The sequence below is a fragment of the Eublepharis macularius genome, chromosome 14 (assembly GCF_028583425.1).
Source record: "Eublepharis macularius isolate TG4126 chromosome 14, MPM_Emac_v1.0, whole genome shotgun sequence".
Taxonomy (NCBI): domain Eukaryota; kingdom Metazoa; phylum Chordata; class Lepidosauria; order Squamata; family Eublepharidae; genus Eublepharis; species Eublepharis macularius.
The window spans coordinates 9,786,412-9,809,808 of record NC_072803.1 but is presented as its reverse complement, the minus strand read 5'-3'; the positions used below and the strand labels follow the sequence as shown (position 1 = coordinate 9,809,808).

General features: G+C 44.0%; 1 protein-coding gene across 1 annotated transcript in view; it reads right to left on the bottom strand.

Moving 5' to 3' along the window:
* Positions 1-2,791: 2,791 nt before the first annotated feature.
* ATP12A (ATPase H+/K+ transporting non-gastric alpha2 subunit) overlaps positions 2,792-23,397 on the bottom strand; it is a 35,374-nt gene continuing 14,768 nt past the window's right edge. The window contains exons 10-23 of the mRNA XM_054997365.1: positions 22,986-23,095; positions 21,997-22,131; positions 20,462-20,654; positions 19,634-19,809; positions 18,910-19,046; positions 18,006-18,156; positions 13,850-14,018; positions 10,900-11,054; positions 10,038-10,161; positions 9,409-9,554; positions 7,751-7,884; positions 6,232-6,333; positions 4,658-4,749; positions 2,792-3,271 (exon numbers count right to left, since the gene is read on the bottom strand). Of these exons, the coding sequence (XP_054853340.1) occupies positions 3,243-3,271; positions 4,658-4,749; positions 6,232-6,333; positions 7,751-7,884; positions 9,409-9,554; positions 10,038-10,161; positions 10,900-11,054; positions 13,850-14,018; positions 18,006-18,156; positions 18,910-19,046; positions 19,634-19,809; positions 20,462-20,654; positions 21,997-22,131; positions 22,986-23,095 (1,853 nt within the window). The 3' untranslated portion in view covers positions 2,792-3,242. The remainder of the gene's footprint in view (positions 3,272-4,657; positions 4,750-6,231; positions 6,334-7,750; positions 7,885-9,408; positions 9,555-10,037; positions 10,162-10,899; positions 11,055-13,849; positions 14,019-18,005; positions 18,157-18,909; positions 19,047-19,633; positions 19,810-20,461; positions 20,655-21,996; positions 22,132-22,985; positions 23,096-23,397) is intronic.

Here is a 23,397-nt window from a genome sequence, read left to right as displayed (position 1 = left end):
GTATTCCACAATCCTTCAGCTCGAGGGGACTTACTGGGATTGATATGAAATATAGGAATGGATTCCTATCAGGTTTGCGAGAAGGAGCAAGAGGAAGTCAGGAGAGGAGTTTTAGTTCATGCCAGTACAAGCTGCCTTTAAAAAATGAAACATAATTTGTGATGGGAGCAGGGGGGATGGAAAGTCAAAGACTTCAAACATGAACAATAAAATAAGCAAAACTAGTTGAACTAGTTTGGCGACAAGGAGAACAATGTGCTACAGATTGGTATTAAACACACTTGAACACTCAAGTTCAGAGTTTAACTCTTGGTATCCTTGTAGGCATTGTGTGACTTATTTGTTGTGTAAAATGTAGCTCTTGAATACATTTTAGAAGATGGGGGGGATCAGGTTCCACTTCATTTCAGATTGCAATGCTGCCTCCAATCTGAACAGCTGCAAATGAGGACCTCTTAAGACACTGAACAATGCAAGCGCACAAGCCAGTTACAAGAAGCAATTTAGTGAGCCTTACCCATATTGCCACATGATGCCATTGTGTTGAGAAATATGGGTCTCTTCCTCGAAACACTGAGTTTTGTGGCTGTGGTGTGCAGTTAGTAGTTGCTCATGGCAATTCCCGTGCCTGTCACCGAAGACCTCAGTACTGTACCAATTTTATTTTTAGCCTTGACTTGATATTTTGGAGTTACGAAAAAAGTAACTACTTGTACATGCCAGCCTCTTTAGTTCCTCTTGCACCATAAGCCACACACAGAAACTGGTGTGTCCTCTCTTTGCTAGCCCTGTATAGCTACTCCCTTGGGAATTCCCTTCAATCCACCTGATTTTCCTTTAGTTGCCTTTTATCTTGTGGAGGGTGGAGACTGATAATTTAATGAATAGATGTTTGAAATCTAATGTGGAAGGCCACAGATTTTTACCACCAGCATTATTTACTAGGAAATCATGGGAAAGGGAGTGAAATAACTTCTTCCATACAAACATGAGGACATAAGCCCTTAGAAGTGAAACAGGATGGCAACATTCAAATATCCTTTGACCCTAATCTTTCTTCTGCTGTGTTTAATTGGACAGCACAGTTTTCTGCAATGCAGTATGGGTGATAAGAAAATTCTATGCATCCACGTGTAAAATATCTTAATATTTGGGGTTCAGTAACAAGGACTAGCTTTTTCAACCATAGACAATTGGCTCAGATAACATTATGTACCAGGCTGCAGACTTCTTGCAGTAATAGGTTGAAATTGGCATTTCTCTAGTGAGTTGTCTTAGTACGGAGTTTAAGCACCAGTGTTAAAACAGAGAATAGTAGCGCAATGCTAAGCAGTTGCACTCTACTAAACCCACTGAAGTCATATCTGTAAGGGTTCCTCTCAGAGACACTCTTGAGCAAACAATAAATATTGTGTTTTAGGAGGTAAGAAAGCCCCCTCTACTGTTTATAGGGCTTCGGATTATTTTATGTTCCTTGCCAGTGAATACTGTCATTAAAAAACTACACGCACACGCTAATCTAATTAAAATCGTTCTACAGCCTCTGGTTATTTCTACTTCAGAGAGACTTGTTGGGAGTGAACAGCAAGCTATTTTCACTTGGCTTCCTCACAGGAGCATTGTCTGGGGCGGCGGGGGGTGGGGGACACCCACATGACATCATTCTCTATTCTGCTTCTGTGTTCCCCCCCACTTTGCTGAGATCTTTGGGTTCCAGGGACAAACCGGGTAAAGAGGAATTCAGAGAATTTCTCTTAACAACTGAGTATCTCTTAACAACACTAGCAAATTGTGTTACAGTTTTGACTTTGGACCCTGAGATATGAAGCAGGCGGTACATGCAATTCAGCTCATAAAATAAAAGCAAAAGAGTTTTTGGCTGAATTAGGAAGCACCTCTTGACAGAGTGGTTCTTCAGAGGAACAGGCTTCCTTGGGAGGTGGGGGGCTCTCCTGCCTCGGAGGTATTTTAAGAAGAGGCTAAATGGTCACCTGACAGCTATGATGAGTCTCAGAGCAGAACTACAAGTGACGCCTGACACAAGTTGGACACTTGTCTGCTTCTCTCAAGTTTTGGCGGGAAATGTAGGCAGCTTGGCGGAATGTTGGACAAGTGACAGTTGAAAAGTCCATTGGACAGCAGTCGGAGAGCCAAGCTGCAAGACCAGGATGCCGACATTTCCCACCAAAACTTGAGGGAAGCTGACAAGTGTCCAACCTGTGCCTTTTGTCACTTGTAGTTCCGCTCTCAGACTTAACATGAATGTACAAAAATCAGGAGAGGGAAGGCAAGAAGGGATGAGCTACTGCCAGGCTCTCATGGCCCTCTCTTACATGCCCAGGGTAATGTCGGTTGCCTCTTTTGAGTCAGGAAGAAATTTTTCTCCAGGCCAGATTGGCCAGGGATCCTGGAGGTTTTTTGCTTTCCTCTGGGCTTAGAGCAGGGATCACTGAAAGAGGTGAGGGGGTGAGGAGATCGCTGTGAATTTCCTGCATTGTGCAGGGGGCTGGACTAGATGACCCTTGGAGTACCTTCCAGCTCTATGGCCCCAAAAGAGAACTGCAGGATAGTCGACAGTATACCCTTCCCTATCAGCTAAGAAACCTCTTACTGGCACCAGGTTGTAGCCAGTCTTGTGGTACCACGTCCCAGGCCAGATTTGCTTTATTTCTCCCTGTGCTAAACCATCTGCTCTTTAGCCTTTGGTTTGCATTGCCTTCACTTTGCCCTTCCCCCAACTGCTTGAGAAAAGTGACAAACTGGTCCTTTTTTGTAAAAAGAGTTCTTTTATTATCAAAGTGTGCTCATACAGTGCAGTCCTTAGCAGCCATGTATCTGGTCTACAACAACATATACTAGCTGGACTGCCATGTAAGACATGGAATGTTAATGAACAACAACAAAAATACAACTTCAAGAAACCTAGTGCAAGTCAGTGCCCTTACCTTCCTAGTATTCCATACAAACATATGGTTTCTTTAATGAGATATACAGGAGGATATTCTTCCCTTTGAACTTGATACACTTTTCAACAATCAGGCATTGTAAAAAGAAAACATTCAAGTCGATAACCAGAGGGTCAGTTTTTACAGTACTGTTTAGCTCCAATTTCTTATCCTTTTCTCCTTTTTTCTTCCTTCTGATGCGAGTTTCTTGTTGGCCAGTATTGCACAGACAGGACCTTCAAGGAGGCAACTAAAACACTCTCCAGCATGGAGAAACGAGAGGAGTGATAAAGCCACTCAATAATACATATTTTTATCCCACCAGCCTGAAAGGGAAGAGAGAGAGAAAAGAATTAAGCATGTTTTAAGTGGCAAGTGCTAGCTGGCACATTTTGTCTGTAGGAGAATCAGCAATCTGCTCCTGCCAGTACCTGAATCCCGTAAGTACGTGACTACAGGGCTAGCTCTTCTGCATACACCTGCCTCCAAGGCTTCAAACAGCTTACGTATGAGCTTCTTTCCTGCTCAAATCTCTCAATGCAATAGAGATCAGGAGATGTGGGATGAGGGGATCTAGGCATGGAGTACTGGAGTTTATACACCCAGGCCTAGACTCTTCTCATGAGGGATACAAACTCAGAGTGGTAGGTGAAGAACATGTGTCAGGAGATACAATGTTAGCAGGAAGGGTAGTTTAAAAAGACAGAGCTGGCAGCCTGGCAACGGCTTTGCTATACGCTGGAGCTGTGTGAAGGGGCTGTGAACTACCAGAAGGGAAACTTCAGTCCACTATAACCTCTCCAGGTCCAGTCCTGGCTCTGGAAGGCAGTTCCAGTCCATTTCCATTCCTCGCTGCCCTCTGGTTACGATCCCACACAGTTTTATACTGAAGAGGTGAAATTGACAGAGTCTTTGGGGAGGCGAAGATGAAATTAACAAACCTTCTGAGGAGCAATCTCTGCCGGCTCTGTCTTTTAAAACTATGCTTTCTGGCTAACATTACATCTCTCTACACTTGACCCACATGCACCAAGGCGTCTCATGTAGAGAAACTTTGAGTGCAGCTAGAAACATTACAATCTGAGGTGCTAAAATGACAGGATTTTCTAACATCATTTTTGTCACTCTTCTTTGAATTATTTCCAAATTGCTGCACACTGCTTAAAATGTGAATGCAGAACTGCAGCTGGGGCCTAACGAAGCTGCCATGCAGAAATCCTGAGGGATCTCCTCTCCTGTACCTTTAATACATCTTTGGCAAGTGTCACCACTTCTGTCACTGCAGAGCTGTGATGAAAGAAGCCTTCCACATTGAACACAGTATGTAGTGTGTGTGTGTGTGTTAAAGGTACAAGTTCACCAACTGGATTAGAAGTTGACAGCTCTCTTAAAAGTAACTCTGACTCATAGGCCTGAATGTAGGGACTACCATTGTGTTCCCATCCCTTTACATGCCGCCGGAAATCTATAAATAAATAAAAACCACCAAATTGAGATACGCAATTGAGTCATTCACTTTGAATGGAAGTTAGAGTAATCCTCAGCTCATAAAAGACTGTACTATAATAGTTTCTGCAATAGTACTGCGGATCAAACTATATTGCTTCAGCTGCTACCTGCAATAATGGACACTCATTTGAAACTGTCCATAGGATAAAAATAACCAGGGCTTAAATGGATATGAAAATTTTAATAATATGTATGCTACTTACTTCCTGGGTACCGCCTGATAAACAGCTTGCGGATTTCATCATATACCCATATCAAGATGGCATAAGGCATCGCAACAAACCAATACTGAACCCTGGGAAACAGAACATTAGGTATTAGAGCTCATATGAAACTTGCTATCTAGTTGGTTACATTGTTTATTTTATTTAAAAGAATTTCTGTGCTGCCTTTCCACCCAAAGAGGGTCCCCAAAGCAGCAAACATCAAACATTAAAACATTTCAACACTAAAAATACTTAAAATAAAGTATATATACAATAATTCAATAAAGCACATAAACACACATAGCACCAAAAAGCAGGAAGGCGGCTAATAACAATTACTGGGGTGGGGTGGGGGGGATGCCGAACAAAAAGTCCTCACCCGCTGGTGGAAGACAATAATAGAGAAAGACAGATTAATCTTCCTGGGGAGAGATGCCAAGAAGGCACTTTCTTGGGTTGCTTGCGACTCCTCTAGCCTCACATGGCAGGGGCACCTGAAGTAGGGCCTCCAAAGAGGACCAGAGTAAATGGATGGACTCATATGGGAGTCCTTAAAGTATGTTGGCCACGAGCCCTCTAGGACTTTGAAAATCAATAGCAGCACCTTGAATTGGGCCCAGAAACAAATTGGCAGCCAGTCTAGGTGGAACAAGACTGGAGTGAAGTGGTCCCTATGACTCCCTCCAGTTAACATCCTGACTTCATCATCCCATAGCAACTATAGCTTCCAGGCAGTCTTCAAGGGCAGCCCCACATAGAGCATATTGCAGTAATCTAGTCTAGATGTTACCAGGACATGCGTCACAACAGCAAGATCTTTCCTGCCCTGAAAGGGGAGCAGCTGGCTCCGCAAAGCTGATGAAAGGCGCCTCTAGTCACTGCTGCCACCTGTTTATCTAACTGGGGTTTCAAGTTCAGGAGCATCCCCAAACTACGAACATGCTCATTTAGGGGGAGCGCAACCCCATCCCGAACCTTCCCCCTACCAGTAGCACTTCCATTTTGTCAGGATTAAGTTTCAGTTTTAATGACTGAGATCTCCAGTTTCGCATCTGGTGTGGCTAAAAGATTCTGCACTCTTTTTTCAGTCCTTAAATGATAATCAATTTCACTTGCATAGCTGCAGCCAGTTAAGAGATATCTGTTTACGGGCTGATTTTTATGTGCCATGATGTCTTAAGGAAAAATTACAATGTCGACATACCCAGCCCACCCAACATATAGACCATTTAAAGATCCTCCCTCAAATAGTGTGGAGGTTTGAACACTAGTTTGGGACTTTATCTGGTAGATTCTAAAAGATGATTCAAAGATGTTTAGAGGGGAAATAATTTTGCAACAGAAATTAATAAATTTAGTAAACTTTTCTTATCTTACATGTTTTCTCCATAAAAGCTTATAACTGAGATGAAACCTTAACAGAAGAGTCTTTTCAGATTAAAAACTGTTCCATACCCATATCTTGAGCTATATCATTGGTCTCATTCATAAATATTTCCTTCTTCTCTGTCTACATCTGTTATGGCACATAAACGAATACCTGAACCTCGTAAGAAAGAATCTGGACTCACCGGAGTGGTGTGAAGTTTAAGGCAGCAACGTATCCAAGTCCGTAACAAAGTATTAAAGCTATTGCTATCTGGGAGAATATGCCCAGCCAAATGACTTTGTTCCTATGAGAAAATAAAATAAAATATATGATTGGTTGAAGCATTCTCCCTTCAGTTCATAGTCGAAGTTATTTTCTTACAGTAGGAGCACATGTTTATATTTGACATGGAGAGAATGGGACAAGAGAAATGGCAAGTGGCTCGAGCTATGGCAGCCCAAATACTGAGCTCTGCCTGTGAATGGTGCCATCTGCATAGAATGCCCTATCATCTAATTCGCTGGCCTAAAGAGTGGCTAGCTGGAAGGCAGGACAATTAGGTATAGATCCTGGTAGAAGCTATACTTCATGGCCTGCAGCTGGTTGTTAAATATCCAAGGAAGGGACCAATACGTCCTCACTTTCTCCTTTTCCCCATCCTTCAACTTGTTTTCTTAATATGGGTTTCTTTGCTGTGAACTTCAATTGGTTGCCGGTTTACAGTGCCAGGAAAGAATATTGCCAGTCCCTTCACGGGGCATGAACAGAGAGACTTGTATTTTTGTCTTCCTCGTTACAAGTTGCTTTCAATAACAGGAGGTTGAAAGAAAGTTTCTGTTCGTTGCATTTGTCACAGCCAATGCTATGGTATCAGGTCAAGAGTGGGAGTGAGGCGGTAGGTTAAAGTCACCAAAGAAACTGGAGGGATGTGCTTTTTTTTTCTCTCTCCCCATATATTCCCCGGAGGACTCTCCAATTGGGAGAAAAACAGCTATTAGTGGTCCCTGGTCCCAAGGAGGCCCACCTAGCCACGACAAAATCCAGGGCTTTCTCAGTCCTGGCTCCTACGTGGTGGAACGCTCTGTCTACTGAGACCAGAGCCTGGCGGGATTTATTGTCTTTCCACCGGGCCTGCAAGACAGAGTTGTTCCGCTAGGCTCATGGCTAAGGTTGGGCCTCGGTCAGTGTGGAAGGGGAAGGAAATTTAACCATGAAAAACTGTCCACCACAGTATGCATGCAAAATATTATAAGTCTTCCTGATACTACCGCCGCACAATACAAAATGTTTTAATTTGTTTTAAATTGTTTTAAAATGTTTTAAATGGTTTTTAAATGTTGTTAGCCTCCCTGAGCCCGCTTGCAGGGAGGGTGGGATATGAACGGGGCTTTTTTTCTGTGAAAAGAGGTGGTGGAACTCAGTGGGTTGCCCCCGGAGAAAACGGTCACATGGCTGGTGGCCCCGCCCCCTGATCTCCAGACAGAGGGGAGTTTAGAGCACCCTCTGCGCCGTGGCATGGAGAGCCATCTCAACTCCCCTCTGCCTGGAGATCAGGGGGCGGGGCCACCAGCCATGTGACCATTTTCAAGAGGTTCCGGAACTCTGTTCCCCCACGTTCCAGCTGGAAAAAAGCCCTGGATATGAATATTAAATAATAAATAAAAAGCCATCCTAATGTTTGAGATTCCGGTTAGATCAGAAAATAAGGCACAGACATTTACCTGAAAAGGCCTTGCTGGAAAATGGAATTCCGTCGTGTCTTCCTGATTATCAAGTCCGCCACTTGCTCTATGGTGATGCTAACAAAAAAGGCCGTGTAGCCAGTCCACTCCAGGTACTGCCTCTGGTAGTAAGTCTAGAAATGAATAGTAAATGCAGTGTGTTTATGTTAAACAGCTGACAAATGTGAACTTGCACAACTTGTGACCCATCAAGCTGACCACAACCTTGAAGGGGTTTAGCTTGCTAGGTGCCCAACACACTGTTTTCATAACTTCAGACAGGAATAAAATGTTTTATCAAGACGTAGGTGGGGGAGTACTTGGGTTGATGGATAAGTCGTTCGGGCCTGCGTTAAAATCTGCGGGCTGCAGTACAATATAGAAACCATTTCAAAGCAAACTGAAACTTTTCCTTAACGCTAAAGCTATTCATGGGCATGAGAAGCTGTTTGTATTTCTGCTAGTGCAACAAAGATTGGAGTCTTTTCTAGGGCTGAAACAAGATTCCTTGTTCTGTATGATTCATAGAGCTGCAGTTTGTTGCCACATATGAGAGCTTTTTAATGGAACTTATTAATATCTGGTAACTTTTCCAAAGAATAGGCCTTTCTAAACATGCTAGAAGCCTCCTGTCTGCTTCTGGGTAACCTAAGATGTTTGTCAAGGCAATAGTACACTGCACTTACGTTCCTTGAAGATGTAGATTTTTGCAAGGTGTACTATTGTCCTAGCCTCAGTTCTGAATTTTCAATATAATGAATTCTAGACTTGAGGAAAATCTTTTTTGCAAGGGTCGTGCATTGCAGAATTGTATATTGATTTGCAGAATGGAATGCACTGACTTTATAAGAGTGTGATCCTCAAGCAGCATTATGCCGATTATATTAAACATAACCTATTTAATTAGTCATCATGATCTGGTATACCAGGAAATAAGTGTGCACAACTGGGCACAAAAATTGGTCTGTCGACTTGGGACACTGTGTGGATGACACTAGTTGACCAAGGCTGTTTTGCTGGCATACCAGGGGTCTGCTGGCTATGGTCTAACTGTGGTGCACAAAGATATTAAAGAAAGGTGGTGAGCCTAAGAGCCAAGCTACAAGTGACGCCTGACACAGGTTGGACACTTGTCAGCTTCTCTCAAGTTTTGATGGGAAATGTAGGCATCCTGGTCTTGCAGCTGTAATGGAGAGCCAAGCTGTAAAACCAGGTCACCTACATTTCCCATCAAAACGTGAGGAAAGCTGACAAGTGTCCAACCCGTGTAAGGCATCACTTGTAGCTTGGCTCTATGAAGGGCAGAGTGGAAATAGAATCAAAGTCGTCCTAAAGTCATTTCATTGGCAGCACTATGGACGCAAATATACATGGCCACATATTGTAGTGACCAATTTTATGCATCTGACAGGTGACATGATGGAGTTATATCACTACAAGCTACTCTGAGCTGCTACAGCGATACAGTGACAGGAAAGAGAGCGCTAGCTACTTCCTTTAGCTCCCCGGGACTCAAAAGCGATCCTCCCTTACCATGCACACATGTCGATTTAGCGGCCAGCAATAATTCAGTGTAAACATTTCTGTTCTATTGGGACATGACGACTGCCCCAAACTATTCACAATCAGTGATTTAACTGAACAATATTGTGTCGTACCCATTCTTGTCCATAGCTGTCTTCCAAATCATTATAATATGGAGTTTCCCAGTTGACACGGATATTGAGCAGAGTGGAAGGTAACCAGCCTTGCTCAGCGTACACAGTAAAGTAGGTCAGAAAGGCCCCAATAGACTGCAAGATGCCTGCAACAGAAAAGACGGAAAGGTTGGCATGTATTTATTCAGTGGAAAGGGATGACAAAATGCTGGTTGGAATGGTTTTTATGCTTGTTTTATTCAAGGCTTTTTTTCTGGGAAAAGAGGTGGCGGAACTCAGTGGTGGAACTCAAGACCACACAATGACGTAACTTTGGATCAGCTGGAACAAGGGGGGAGTTTTTTAAAGTTTAAATTGTCCTCCTGCTTGGTGGCGCGAAGGACAATCTCAACTCCCCTCTGTCTGGAGATCAGGGGGCGGAGCCACCAGCCATGTGACCATTTTTAAGAAGAGCCGGAACTCCATTCCACTGCATTCCCGCTGAAAAAAAAGCCCTCGTTTTATTGAAGACTTTCCCCATCCAACTTGACAGGGAACTGGAAGGCTTAGTGAAGCCTTAAGGTCAGATCAGAGCTCATTGCGGAACGAATCTGAACCGTTGCCCAGTTGTATAAAGCTATCCCTCATACCTATCTGTAAGTAGGAATACACTGCGAGCTCCTGGTTGACCAACCGGTCCTTTTTCTTATGCCGTGGCTTCCTTTTCATGATATCACTTTCAGCTTTCTCATAGGCAAGTGCAACAGAAGGGATCTGTGAATAAAGTCAATTACAAAAACGCCCCATGAGTCTGCTGTTAGACTGTAATCACAACAATAACATTCAGTTTATATACCACCTTTCAGGACAACTTAACAACCACTCAGAGTGGTTTACAAAGTGTGTTATTGTTATTCTCACGACAATCACCCTGTGAAGTGGGTGGAGCTGAGAGAGCTCCTAGAACCTGTGACTGACCCAAGGTCACCCAGCTGGCTTCAAGCAGAGGAGTGGGGAATAAATAATAATAATAATAACATTCAATTTCTCTGTAGGATACCTACAGTTTGTTTCTCTCTTTCTCCAATAGCAAAACAGAAATCAAGGCTGCCTTTCGAAAGTGAATTAAATAAGGAACTCTGTAGTGAGGTTTCCTGTGCCATTCCAACTATGATGTAAGGCTGCACATGTCACGAAAAAGTTCCCCCAACACTTTGTACAGAGAGAAGAAAAACATCTAGTCCTCCTGGATCAGCTCATATTTTATCTGATTATTTCATGCTCTGAGGGCCAAGCTACAAGTGACGAATGACACTTGAACGGCAAGTGTATTTCTCCCTGTTCACTTGCCCTCCACTCAATCCACTTGCCGTTCAGGTGTCATTCGTCACTTGTAGCTTGGCCCTGAGATGCATGAGAATTCTGTTGCCCCACCCTCCTGTTATGCAAAATATACATAAAGCTGCAGTTCAGTGAAGAGAAAGCTTTATCTTCTGGAAGATAAGAACTCACAATGTCTGTGCCCAGGTCAATAAAAAGGATGGTGATGGTGCCAATGGGCAGAGGAACGCTGGCCATGATATAGATCAGGAAGGGACAGAGTTCAGCAATGTTTTTGGTCAAGGTATAGGCAATGGTTTTCTTCAGATTGTCAAAGATCAAGCGACCTGTAGGAGAGAAATGACTAATTGTCAAATTGCCTGTGAGATGATGCAAGTTTGCCATGTTTCTGTGACCACTGCCTAGAGTTTTAGTAGGTAGGTGACTGCTGATTATAGTATGGGCAAAAGGAGAGCTTCTGACAGGAAAAAGTTTCCCTATCCAATTTCATTTATACCCCACCTTTTTCTCCAATGGGGACTCAAAGCGGCTGATATCATTCTCCTCTCCTCCATTTTCCCCTCACGAAGTGGCTTATATCATTCTCCTCTCCTCCATTTTCCCCTCACAAAGTAGCTTATATCATTCTCCTCTCCTCCATTTTCCCCTCACGAAGTGGCTTATATCATTCTCCTCTCCTCCATTTTCCCCTCACAAAGGGGCTTATATCATTCTCCTCTCCTCCATTTTCCCCTCACAAAGTGGCTTATATCATTCTCCTCTCCTCCATTTTCCCCTCACAATGGGGCTTATATCATTCTCCTCTCCTCCATTTTCCCCTCATGAAGGGGCTTATATCATTCTCCTCTCCTCCATTTTCCCCTCACAAAGTAGCTTATATCATTCTCCTCTCCTCCATTTTCCCCTCACGAAGTGGCTTATATCATTCTCCTCTCCTCCATTTTCCCCTCACAAAGTAGCTTATATCATTCTCCTCTCCTCCATTTTCCCCTCACGAAGGGGCTTATATCATTCTCCTCTCCTCCATTTTCCCCTCACGAAGGGGCTGATATCATTCTCCTCTCCTCCATTTCCCCCTCACGAAGTGGCTTATATCATTCTCCTCTCCTCCATTTTCCCCTCACACAGTGGCTTATATCATTCTCTTCTCCTTCATTTTCCCCTCACAAAGTGGCTTATATCATTCTCTTCTCCTTCATTTTCCCCTCACAAAGTGGCTTATACCATTCTCCTCTCCTCCATTTTCCCCTCACGAAGTGGCTTATATCATTCTCCTGTCCTCCATTTCCCCCTCACGAAGTGACTGATATCATTCTCCTCTCCTCCATTTTCCCCTCACAAAGTAGCTTATATCATTCTCCTCTCCTCCATTTTCCCCTCACGAAGGGGCTGATATCATTCTCCTCTCCTCCATTTTCCCCTCACCAAGGGGCTTATATCATTCTCCTCTCCTCCATTTTCCCCTCACAAAGTGGCTTATAGCATTCTCTTCTCCTTCATTTTCCCCTCACAAAGTGGCTTATACCATTCTCCTCTCCTCCATTTTCCCCTCACGAAGGGGCTTGTATCATTGCCCTCCTCCCCATTTTCCCCTGTGAGGTAGGTTAGACTGAGAGTATATGACTGGCCCAAGGTCACCCAGCAAGCTTCCGTGGCAGAGTGGGGATTCGAACCCCAATCCCCCAGATCCTAGTCCATCGCTCTAGCCACTACACAACACTGTGTCTCTATTTATAAAGTATTTATACCTGGGTCTCTTATTTATAAAATATTTGTACCTCGCATTTCATCTTGTCTTAAGGTGGCTTACAGGTAATAGTTAAAACATTACAGATTAAAACCAGATAAAATTTTAAAAGCCCAAGTAGCAGTAACAACACAGCTTTCCTCACCAAGAGGCCTGCTGTTCATCATAGCCCATCAAAGGCCTTGGTAAACTAAGGGCCAAGCTACACATGACGAATGACACTTGAACGGCAACTGTATTTCTCCCTGTTCACTTGCCCACCACTTAATCCACTTGCCGTTCAAGTGTCATTCGTCATGTGTAGCTTGGCCCTAAGAAGCCTAGCACCTATTCAGGGAGCCCATTCCACAGCATAGGAGCTAGGGTTGCCAGCCTCCAGATAGTGGCTGGAGATCTCCCAGAATTACAACTAGTCTCCAGGCCACAGAGATGAGTTCACCTGGAGAAAATGGCTACTTTGGCAGGTGGACTCTATGGAATTATGCCATGCCAAGGTCCTTTCCCTCCCCAAACCCCACTTTCTCCAGGTTTCTCCAGGTTTCACTCCCCAGATCTCCATAAATTTCCCAACTTGCAGCTGGCAACCCAAGTGGGAGCCATGATGGAAAAGGCCCAGGCTCTGCTCAATAATACCAGGCAAGCCACTCTAAGCGGGGGGGCAGTCAGCAGACAGCATCCTGACTAGCGTAGCTGGGAACATACGGGAGGAGATGGTTTTTCAGATATGAGGGCCCCAGGCCATGAAGACTGAGAGGTGAGGAATGTTCAAGTGGAAGGAATGTTCGAATATATGAAGGAATGTTCCAGCAGAAATCGAGCTGCACCACAGGGGGAAATCTTCTACCCTTTCTTTCTACTTCCTGCGCAAGCTGTACTGTTTACTGATTTATCTTTAGGGATCTGTTTACATGAGAATGTTCCAAAATATGAACTTCCACAATCCTCTCCATCTGTAGTCTATGTTGCTATCCATTCGACCACCCTACCCCCACTCCATTCTTCTGCATGAGAAAAGGACACCAGAGAGAAGGGCTTTTCATAAGATTGCAAGTAATTTTCCAACCAGCCAATCAAAAGACAGATGTGGTGAGTTGAGGCTCACTTTGAGTGTGCAAGACCCAAAGAAGACCATAGGAGATAGGAGGAGATGCTACGGGGAATGTTGTATCTGAACACTCGTATGTACATGGTGTGGCATGAAACCACATGGTCTGTTTACTTATCCAAAGTCTGGAAATACAATCTTTGCAAGGTGAACAAAAACTTCCTCGAAGTGTGTCCAAATTGTGTCAATTGTGATGTGTTCTCAGACATCACTCCCACCTATATACATTACTTAACACTTTACAGCTAAGGGTCAATATGTCATCTTACCTTCTTCCACCCCAGTAACAATAGAAGCAAAATTGTCATCCAACAAGACCATGTCAGCTGCATTCTTAGCTGCGTCAGAGCCCGCAATGCCCATAGCAATTCCTATATCGGCTTTCTTCAAAGCGGGGGAATCATTGACGCCATCTCCCGTCACTGCAACTACAGCATCCTGGAGGATACAAGGGTAAAGTGCTATTATAAACACCATTCGCACAACCCTTCCCTTGTTTTAGTTAAAGCTAGGGATGTGCGTTTCGGCATTCAGAATGCCGAAAGAATGCCGAAACAAAAGTGTTTCGGCTTCTTTCGGGGAATGCCGAAACGTTTCGGGGAATGCCGAAACGTTTCGGTTAGCCGAAAGAAAAAAGCCGAAACGTTTCGGGATTCTTTCAGCTTTCTTTCTGCTTTTCAATGGGAAAATGCCTCCGTCTTCCCGGACGTCTGGGGGAGGCATTTTCCCACCGAATAAGCCCAAAATTGGTGGGGACCTTCCTCTAACCCTTCTCTAACAACCACCCAAGTTTCAGACAGATTGAACTTTGGGGGGCCATGTTATGGCCCCCCAAAGCAGGTCCCCCCATCCTCCCATAAGAAAGCGAAGGAGCAGCATATTGTTAGCATGCTGCTGCTTATCTTTCTTCATTATTTCCTATGGGGGAAAAATGAAGAGGCAGGCTTCCTTTGCCAGGGGTGGCATTTTGCATGCAAAATGCCCCCTTACCCTCAGGGGCCCTTCTCCCACCCCTCCTCCCATCCCCCACCAAGGCTCAGCCTGCTCCCACTTGGGGGGGCATTTCATGGCCTCCCCAAGTAGGTGCTCTAATCTCTACCACTGACAGCTGGGGGAGGCTTGTCTTGCCAGGGGTGGCATTTTGCATGCAAAATGCCCCCCAGCCCTCTGGGGCCCTTCTCCCACCCTTCCTCCCACCCCCCACCAAGGCTCAGCCTGCTCCCACTTGGGGGGGGGCATTTCATGGCCTCCCCAAGTAGGTCCTCTCAGCCCCTAAAGTCCACCCCTTACAGCCCCACACAAACCCAATTCCCCCCCAGCTGCCACACACAGACCCAAATCCCCACATTAGCCCCTCACAAACCCAAATCCACCCCCACCTGCCCCACACCCATAACCCCAGGAACAGGCTGGCAAAGGCCAGCCCTCTCCCTTTGTTCCCTATGCTGGGAACTTCTAAACTTTCTTTCCCTGGGCAATTCTGCACAGCCCAGGGGTGCCACAATGGTGGGCACACTTCTGAGTGCCAGCTGGTCCCTGTGAAAGAGCACCTGAACCACAGACACCCTCCCTCAAATTCCCCCACCACCTACAGAGATGGCTGGAACAATGGGGCTGGCTGGCCATAGGGAACAATGGGGCTGGCTGGCCAGCCATCTCTGTAGGTGGTGGGGGAATTTGAGGGAGGGTGTCTGTGGTTCAGGTGCTCTTTCACAGGGACCAGCTGGCACTCAGAAGTGTGCCCACCATTGTGGCACCCCTGGGCTGTGCAGAATTGCCCAGGGAAAGAGAGTTTAGAAGTTCCCAGCATAGGGAACAAAGGGAGAGGGCTGGCCTTTGCCAGCCTGTTCCTGGGGTTATGGGTGTGGGGCAGGTGGGGGTGGATTTGGGTCTGTGAGGGGCTAATGTGGGGATTTGGGTCTGTGTGTGGCAGCTGGGGGGAATTGGGTTTGTGTGGGGCTGTAAGGGGTGGACTTTAGGGGCTGAGAGGACCTACTTGGGGAGGCCATGAAATGCCCCCCCAAGTGGGAGCAGTCTGAGCCTTGGTGGGGGGTGGGAGGAAGGGTGGGAGAAGGGCCCCAGAGGGCTGGGGGCATTTTGCATGCAAAATGCCACCCCTGGCAAGACAAGCCTCCCCCAGCTGTCAGTGGTAGAGATGAGAGCAGAGCACCTACTTGGGGAGGCCATGAAATGGCCCCCCCAAGTGGGAGCAGGCTGAGCCTTGGTGGGGGGTGGGAGGAGGGGTGGGAGAAGGGCCCCAGAGGGTTGGGGGGCATTTTGCATGCAAAATGCCACCCCTGGCAACACAAGCCTCCCCCAGCTGTCAGTGGTAGAGATTAGAGCACCTACTTGGGGAGGCCATGAAATGCCCCCCCCAAGTGGGAGCAGGCTAAGCCTTGGTGGGGGGTGGGAGGAGGGGTGGGAGAAGGGCCCCTGAGGGTAAGGGGGCATTTTGCATGCAAAATGCCACCCCTGGCAAAGGAAGCCTGCCTCTTCATTTTTCCCCCATAGGAAATAATGAAGAAAGATGAGCAGCAGCATGCTAACAATATGCTGCTCCTTCGCTTTCTTATGGGAGGATGGGGGACCTGCTTTGGGGGGCCATAACATGGCCCCCCAAAGTTCAATCTGTCTGAAACTTGGGTGGTTGTTAGAGAAGGGTTAGAGGAAGGTCCCCACCAATTTTGGGCTTATTCGGTGGGAAAATGCCTCCTCCAGGCGTCCTGGAAGACGGAGGCATTTTCCCATAGAAAAAAGCTGAAAGAATGCCGAAATAATGCCGAAAGAATCCCGAAAGCCGAAAGCCGAAAGCCGAAAGAGATTCTTGTTTCGGCTTTAACGATAGAGAATCTTCTTTCGGCTTTCTACTTTCGGCTATAGCCGAAAATTTTTGGCTTGCACACCCCTAGTTAAAGCTCTTTTATGCAGAGCTCCAGACTATTCTGGACAGTAATTATGTTCTTAATTATGGTAGAAGGTGGGCATCCTGGAAGGCGTAAACATTTCATCAGCACCGTGAGAATTTCAGTGCTAGCAATATAAATCTTCCCATGTCAGGCCTGGCAATTATCTCTTATTTTTGCCTGAGGGGAAATCACCCATGTCACTTTCTGGAATGCAAACAGAATTCCACTCTGGGTCTGTCATTACTACAGTAATAAAAAAAATTGTTTCCTGCTGTGCTTTGCTATTTGTTACAGGGCAAAACCTCATTTGTCTAAATAGTCTTGGGAATCTTCAACATATTCGGATAATCAAGTACTAACTGCAGAGGATCACATTGACCAAATGGATAAAATTTTGCAAAGTTGCAAATTTCCAACAACCAAGAATCGGAAAGTGGAGATGCTCTGATACCAACGAAGACTCTTCCTATAAACTCTTAAATTGTCATAGTGACTTTCGTTCCTTGTTCACGTTGATTAGATTTAAGCAGGAAGTGAAAGGTCCCAAGTAGCAAAGTCATACAACCATCCTTGTTAGGCAACATCAACAGGCCTAGTGTATCACGAGCACATTGTGAGTTGAACCAGTTAGAGGGAAAACCTGATTAAGGCAGATGCTGGCTATCTTGTCCACGGGGACTTAATATAATGGGTGATTATAAATAATACTGTGCCAAAGAGCTTATTGGCTCTCGTTACTAAATACAGAGGGCGTACATACCCTACTTTTCCCTCTTTTCATCTGTTTAAGAGCTAAATATTACTCTTGGTATAAATATTAGGTTGTAAAATATATTTCAGACTTGGGGAAGCTGCCATGGAAATTATTTTCTTTCCGTGCAGAAGTAAAAACAGAAAATTTGACAAAACCTGCTGAGAAAATGGGAGGGGGCATGGTATAACCTGATCTCGTCAGGACTCAGAAGCAAAGCAGGGTCGGTGCTTGTTTGGGCAACCTCCACAGAAAACTCTGCAGAGGAAGGCGATGGCAAACCACTTCTGCTTCTCACTTTCCTTGAAAGCCATTTGCAGGGGTTACCATAAGTCGGTTGAAACTTGATGGCACATATGCATGCAAGCTGAGAAAGTAACAGATTTCTTCCCTTTTGCTTGCAACTGATATTCTTCATTGTCATCAGGGCTTTTTTTCAGGGGGAACGTGGGGGAACGGAGTTCCGGAACCTCTTGAAAATGGTCACATGGCTGGTGGCCCCGCCCCCTGATCTCCAGACAGAGGGGAGTTGAGATGGCCCTCCGCGCCATGAGCGGCACGGAGGGCCATCTAAACTCCCCTCTGTCTGGAGATCAGGGGGCGGGGCCACCAGCCATGTGGCCATTTTCACCGAAGGCAACCCCCTGAGTTCCACCACCTCTCTTCCCAGAAAAAAAGCCCTGGTTGTCGTAGATGTTTTCCACGCAGTGCAGAAAGACTATCATGCTTTAATCAAATGTACATGTTTCTATCTCACTTATCACTAACCTGTCTTTGGCAGCCCTCCACTATGATCAGTTTTTGCTGGGGTGAAGTGCGAGCAAAGACAATTTCTGAGTGGTTGAGCAGGATCTCATCCAGCTGTTCTGAAGTCATATCCTTCAGCTCCATTCCATTAATTACTGCAGCTCTGGCTTCTCTGTAATAACCATAGGTGATTAAAATTAAAATATGTAGCACTAGCTATGAAAATCAGATACAAACAAATTCATATATCTTATTAAATCTAATATACTATGTTTGAGAATGTGCATGAAAGATACTACTGAAGTACAACAAAACAGCTAGGACATCTCAGTACTTGCATTCTTAAAAACAGAATACAATATCAGTCTATGAAAGATACTTTGGCTGGTGATGAGACAGAATGAGTAGAATGAACATGTTGGATTCCTAACTTCCAGATTCTAGCTGCGACATTTAAATAATTGTTTCATTTTAGTAACCCACAAACTGAATGTAATGCCATAAGGAAGGCCATAATTCAGAGAAAATTATCTACATAGGAAACAACTTCAATGGGGACAAGAAATCTAATTAATAATTTTAAAGCATGGTTGTGCCCAGGGCTTTTTTTCTGGGGAAAGAGGTGGTGGAACTCAGTGGGTTGCCCTTGGAGAAAATGGTCACATGGCTGGTGGCCCCGCCCCCTGATCTCCAGATAGAGGGGAGTTTAGATTGCCCTCCGCACCGCTCCAGCGGCGCAGAGGGCACTCTAAACTCCCCTCTGTCTGGAGATCAGGGGGCGGGGCCACCAGCCTTGTGACCATTTTCAAGAGGTTCCGGAACTCCGTTCCACTGCGTTCCAGCTGAAAAAAAGCCCTGGTTGTGCCAAACGACAGAATCAACAGAAAGAGCAGTTTTGGTTCTTGCAATCTTGCACTGTTCTTACCGTTTGTTCACCTGCTCGACAGGAAGGTTAAGGCGCTTAGCAATGTCTTCCACTGTTTCGCTGGTGGCTGAAATGATGCCTACACTTTTGGCTATGGCTTTAGCTGTGATTGGATGATCACCAGTGACCATGATCACCTAGAGAGATGACAGACATGCATACAACATAAGTAACGAAATGATCCAAATTAAAGATACAGTTTGGGGTTTTCCATTTCTTCTGACTACTTGACATGCTCTCAAAGCATTTATATTTACAGGACCTCTTCTTAGTCCACACTGGCCTTTTTGGTATGACATCATTAGAAAATTTTTGAATGAAGTAGGATGGTTATCTGTATATAAAGGTATTCGATTTTTTAAAAATTGCCAGTGTATGCTGAAATATCCTAAATTCTTCCATTTATTTTAAAATTTAAAAAATTCAGTACAATTCTTGCCAGCTAAAAATGGTCAAATAGTTTGATTGGAGCTGGATTCATTTAAGTTTGGATATTTTTTGTTTTTGTTCCTTATTACAGGTCTATTTTTAATGCTTAAGTTTCGAGTTCCGGATTTGAAGTTGTAATAATGATCAGAACGAGTAGATAGTTCCTAAGACAATACAGATGAAATACTAGTCACCCAAATACAGGAGGAATTCTGGCAACAGCAGTGCAGAGTGAGGTATATTGCCATTGTCACTTTGAAGTCCAACAGTTAAAAGTTACTTCTTGAAGGTTTACCTTGATCCCAGCACTCCGACACTTGATGACAGCATCTGGCACAGTTGATCTCGGTGGATCGATCATTGACATGAGTCCAACAAAACAAAGACTGGAGGTAGGAAAGTTCATGGAGTCTGTGTCAAATGGGTAGGTGTCCGGAAACTCTTGCTCCGGGAGGTACAAATGACAGAAACCTAGATTTAAAACATAAGATAACTGAGTAAAAGTAGTAATGAGGACAGAGAGAGAGAGACATTTCATATTGATGGTCAAATATTCCATTGAAATATATTAGTTATCACTGCCATCTAGAACAAAACTTACAATATGATATAAATAGCGGAATGTCTACTATCAGAGTGTCAAAAAAGTAGTAGACAAAGGTCAATTAATACCTTAATTAATACCTAAATTTAACTTAAATGTAACCTGTCTTTAACAATTTAACTGTGGTTTATTCTGTGATGTGACTATCTGTGATGTAACTAACACAGCAAAGCACACTTCACCCAGAAACCAGCTTAGAGAGACTATATCTTCAAAACTACTAATTAGAATTTGTAGAAGGAAGCTCAGCATGTAGAACTTAGAAAGCAGTGAAATGGGAATGGGAAAAGAAACACCAATACACATATTATAACTTTGGTAAGCTCACATTTCTTGAGAAATAAATATCATGGCCCAATTCCCCTGCAGCCTTTTAAGATTGTTGAGAGTTGCAAACATTCATTGGAGAGGGACCATTTGCTCTTGGTCACTGTTTTTTTTCTCAAAAAGAATAAGGTTTTAATTTCTTGAACATTGCATTGCTCTTCATGCACGCTCCTTTGCACCAGATCTGCTCACCGAGTACTCTTTCGCCCATGCCCCCCAATTCCATGTAAGCTGTTTGGAAAGCCTCTGCTTTCTCCTGATCTAACGGCTCCTCTTTTCCGTCGATCATGATGGTGCTGCACCTCTCCAAAATCCGTTCAGGGGCTCCCTTCATCACCAGCAGAAAACGTTTGTCATTGGGGTCATCCGTCTCATGGATAGAAAGCTGAATGCCATAAAGATGCAAGAGTTGAAATGCATTGCCGTTTAGTATCACACACACTTATATCCTGGCTTTTAGTATACACTGGGTGTTTCAAAAGGAAAAAAGGAAAAAATATGGGGCCAGGCGGATCTAACATCCAGACTTGGTTTCCAGACGTAACTCTAATAAATGACAATCTTGACAAAATCAAAAAGAGTCCAGTAGCACCTTTAAGACTAACCAACTTTATTGTAGCATAAGCTTTCGAGAATCACAGTTCTCTTTGTCAGATGTATGGAGGGCAAGAAGAAACTGGTCAGATATATAGGTGGAGAGGGGAGGGCGGAGTAGATGCAAACAGTAGATTCTGATATGGAGATCAGTTTGCTTCTGTTAAGGAAGTCAGTTACTTCTTATAATGAGATAACCATTCATAGTCTCTATTCAATCCCATCTTGACTGAGTCAAATTTACATATGAATTCCCTCCCCTCTCCACCTATATATCTGACCAGTTTCTTCTTGCCCTCCATGCATCTGACGAAGAGAACTGTGATTCTCGAAAGCTTATGCTACAATAAAGTTGGTTAGTCTTAAAGGTGCTACTGGACTCTTTTTGATTTTGCTACTACAGACTAACATGGCTAACTCCTCTGCAATCTTGACAAACTTCCCTTTACTCTAGGATACAGCCCAAAAATATAGGTGCCAGACTCATTTTTCATCCTTCAGGGTTTTGTATTTTAATGACCATATTTTCTAACTATGGCTATCACAAAATCTACTACTAGGCATTTCACAATTTCCTGTAATTTTATTCAAGGTATGATATGATAAAAGCATTGCAGTATATAAATATATACAGGGATAACCCTGGTTGTCATCATAATAAAAATTTCATAATAAAATAATTGCTGGAAATATTAGGTACCACACTGAGACTTAAGGACATCACAGCATCTGGTATTTGTCAAACCATATAATACAATACACTCCTGGCTAGCAGAGGAGAAGGGCACAAGCGGGGAGGCACAAATCCATGCCACTCCAGAAAATGACATTATCTGGTGTGATGGATGAGTGAGGGAGTGCACATGCTCAAAGCGTGTGCACATAGGTAAGTACCCACTGCCCCCTCCAACCTCTGCCCCCGCTATGGTCCATGGGTTACCTGGCACCCCTAACATAAAGAGAGAGAAAGAGAATGCAAGTATCAAATAATCTCTAACACTGCCCCTTGAGTGGTAAATCTCAATTGCTTCAATTGCAAATAAATTTACAATTTCTGCCCTTATATTCCCACCTGTCGTGCTATCTCATTTTACTTATTCTGTACGCCAATCTCCCTAAGTAATAAAGCTCACCTGAAACTTGTTAGTGGAATTAAAGGGAATCTCAGCAACTTTTTTATTTCTTTTTCGGATGTCCAGTACATCACCCAAAACAACTTCAGAGAACTTCAGCAGAGCTGTTTCCGAGGCGTCTCCCACTACGATTCTCTGAGGACATTTTTAAAAATTGGATTTTAGTGACCAGATGGTATCATCTGACGTGCCAACATACGTTATATTGCATTATATAACTTATTCCTCTAACTATATCCTACTGCATTGCACCAAAGTATTATCACAATTACAGAAGATGAGGATCAAATAGCTGCCTTTGTTGTTCTTTTCTTGGGGGACATTCATTTAATAAAGATAAGGTTCTACAGAACCTACCCATAAGGGAGTGACTTTAAGCGGTGAGAGATCTGTGGCTGTAATGACCTCCAAATTGTCTCTGTTGTTAAAATAAAATTTCTATTTTCTTTAAACATTTAACTTAATTAAATTGGACTATGCAATGATTTCCACAGAAGTAACACAGGAAGCCAATAGTAAAATAAAATAATATAAAAGCTTAGCCTACCAAGCTTTATCTATTATATTTCTCCATATAACGGGCACGAATGAGAACTCTTACCCCACACTTTTAATTAGCAGGCTATTTAAAATTCTTCTCCTTCAACTGCAAACATTCTTGAGATTGCATGTAAAAAATGTTGCAAGGGACCAAAAAGGCAGTGTGACATATTTACTTGAACCAAACTATGTTTGGGAAAGTTTACAAGCAATTGCCTAAAAAATGAATGTGCGTAGCATGGAAGCATGCAGGTTCTTTCACTAACATATTTTGGACCAATAAAGTTATTGCTGCACTCATTTTGCAGTCATTTGAGAGGCAGAGACAGAAAGTATAGGCAGGTGTTTTAAAAGGAGAGTGCTGTTTCTAAACAACAATGAAAACCCCAATCCACATCACCCCTCAGTTCTTAATAAAAAAAATGGACACTTGACAGAGTAATTGATACCTTCATGATGGGTACATCTTCCTGTCCTGGTCTGAATTCTGCCCGATTACAAAGGCTTACAATCTTCGACAAAGCTGTCCACGTGCCAGATGTTTGATCAAAAGTCTGGACTGAAAAGAAAGTGGCAAAACCGTATAGCATTTCAGAAAAGGTTACCAACCTCAAGATAGAACCTAGAGTTCTCCCAGAATTACACGTGGTCTCCAGACTACAAATCTTTGACCCCCTCAAGGAAACAGCAATATCAGAGGGCAGACTTTATGGCATCATATCTCTGGTTAGTTCCATCTCCTCCCCAAACTTTGCCCTCCCTACACAACACCCCCAAATCTACATGAATTTTCCAAGCAGTCACTGGCAACTCTAATTTCAGAAGTTAACAGGCCCAGGTTCTTCCTTTCCTCCCCCTACA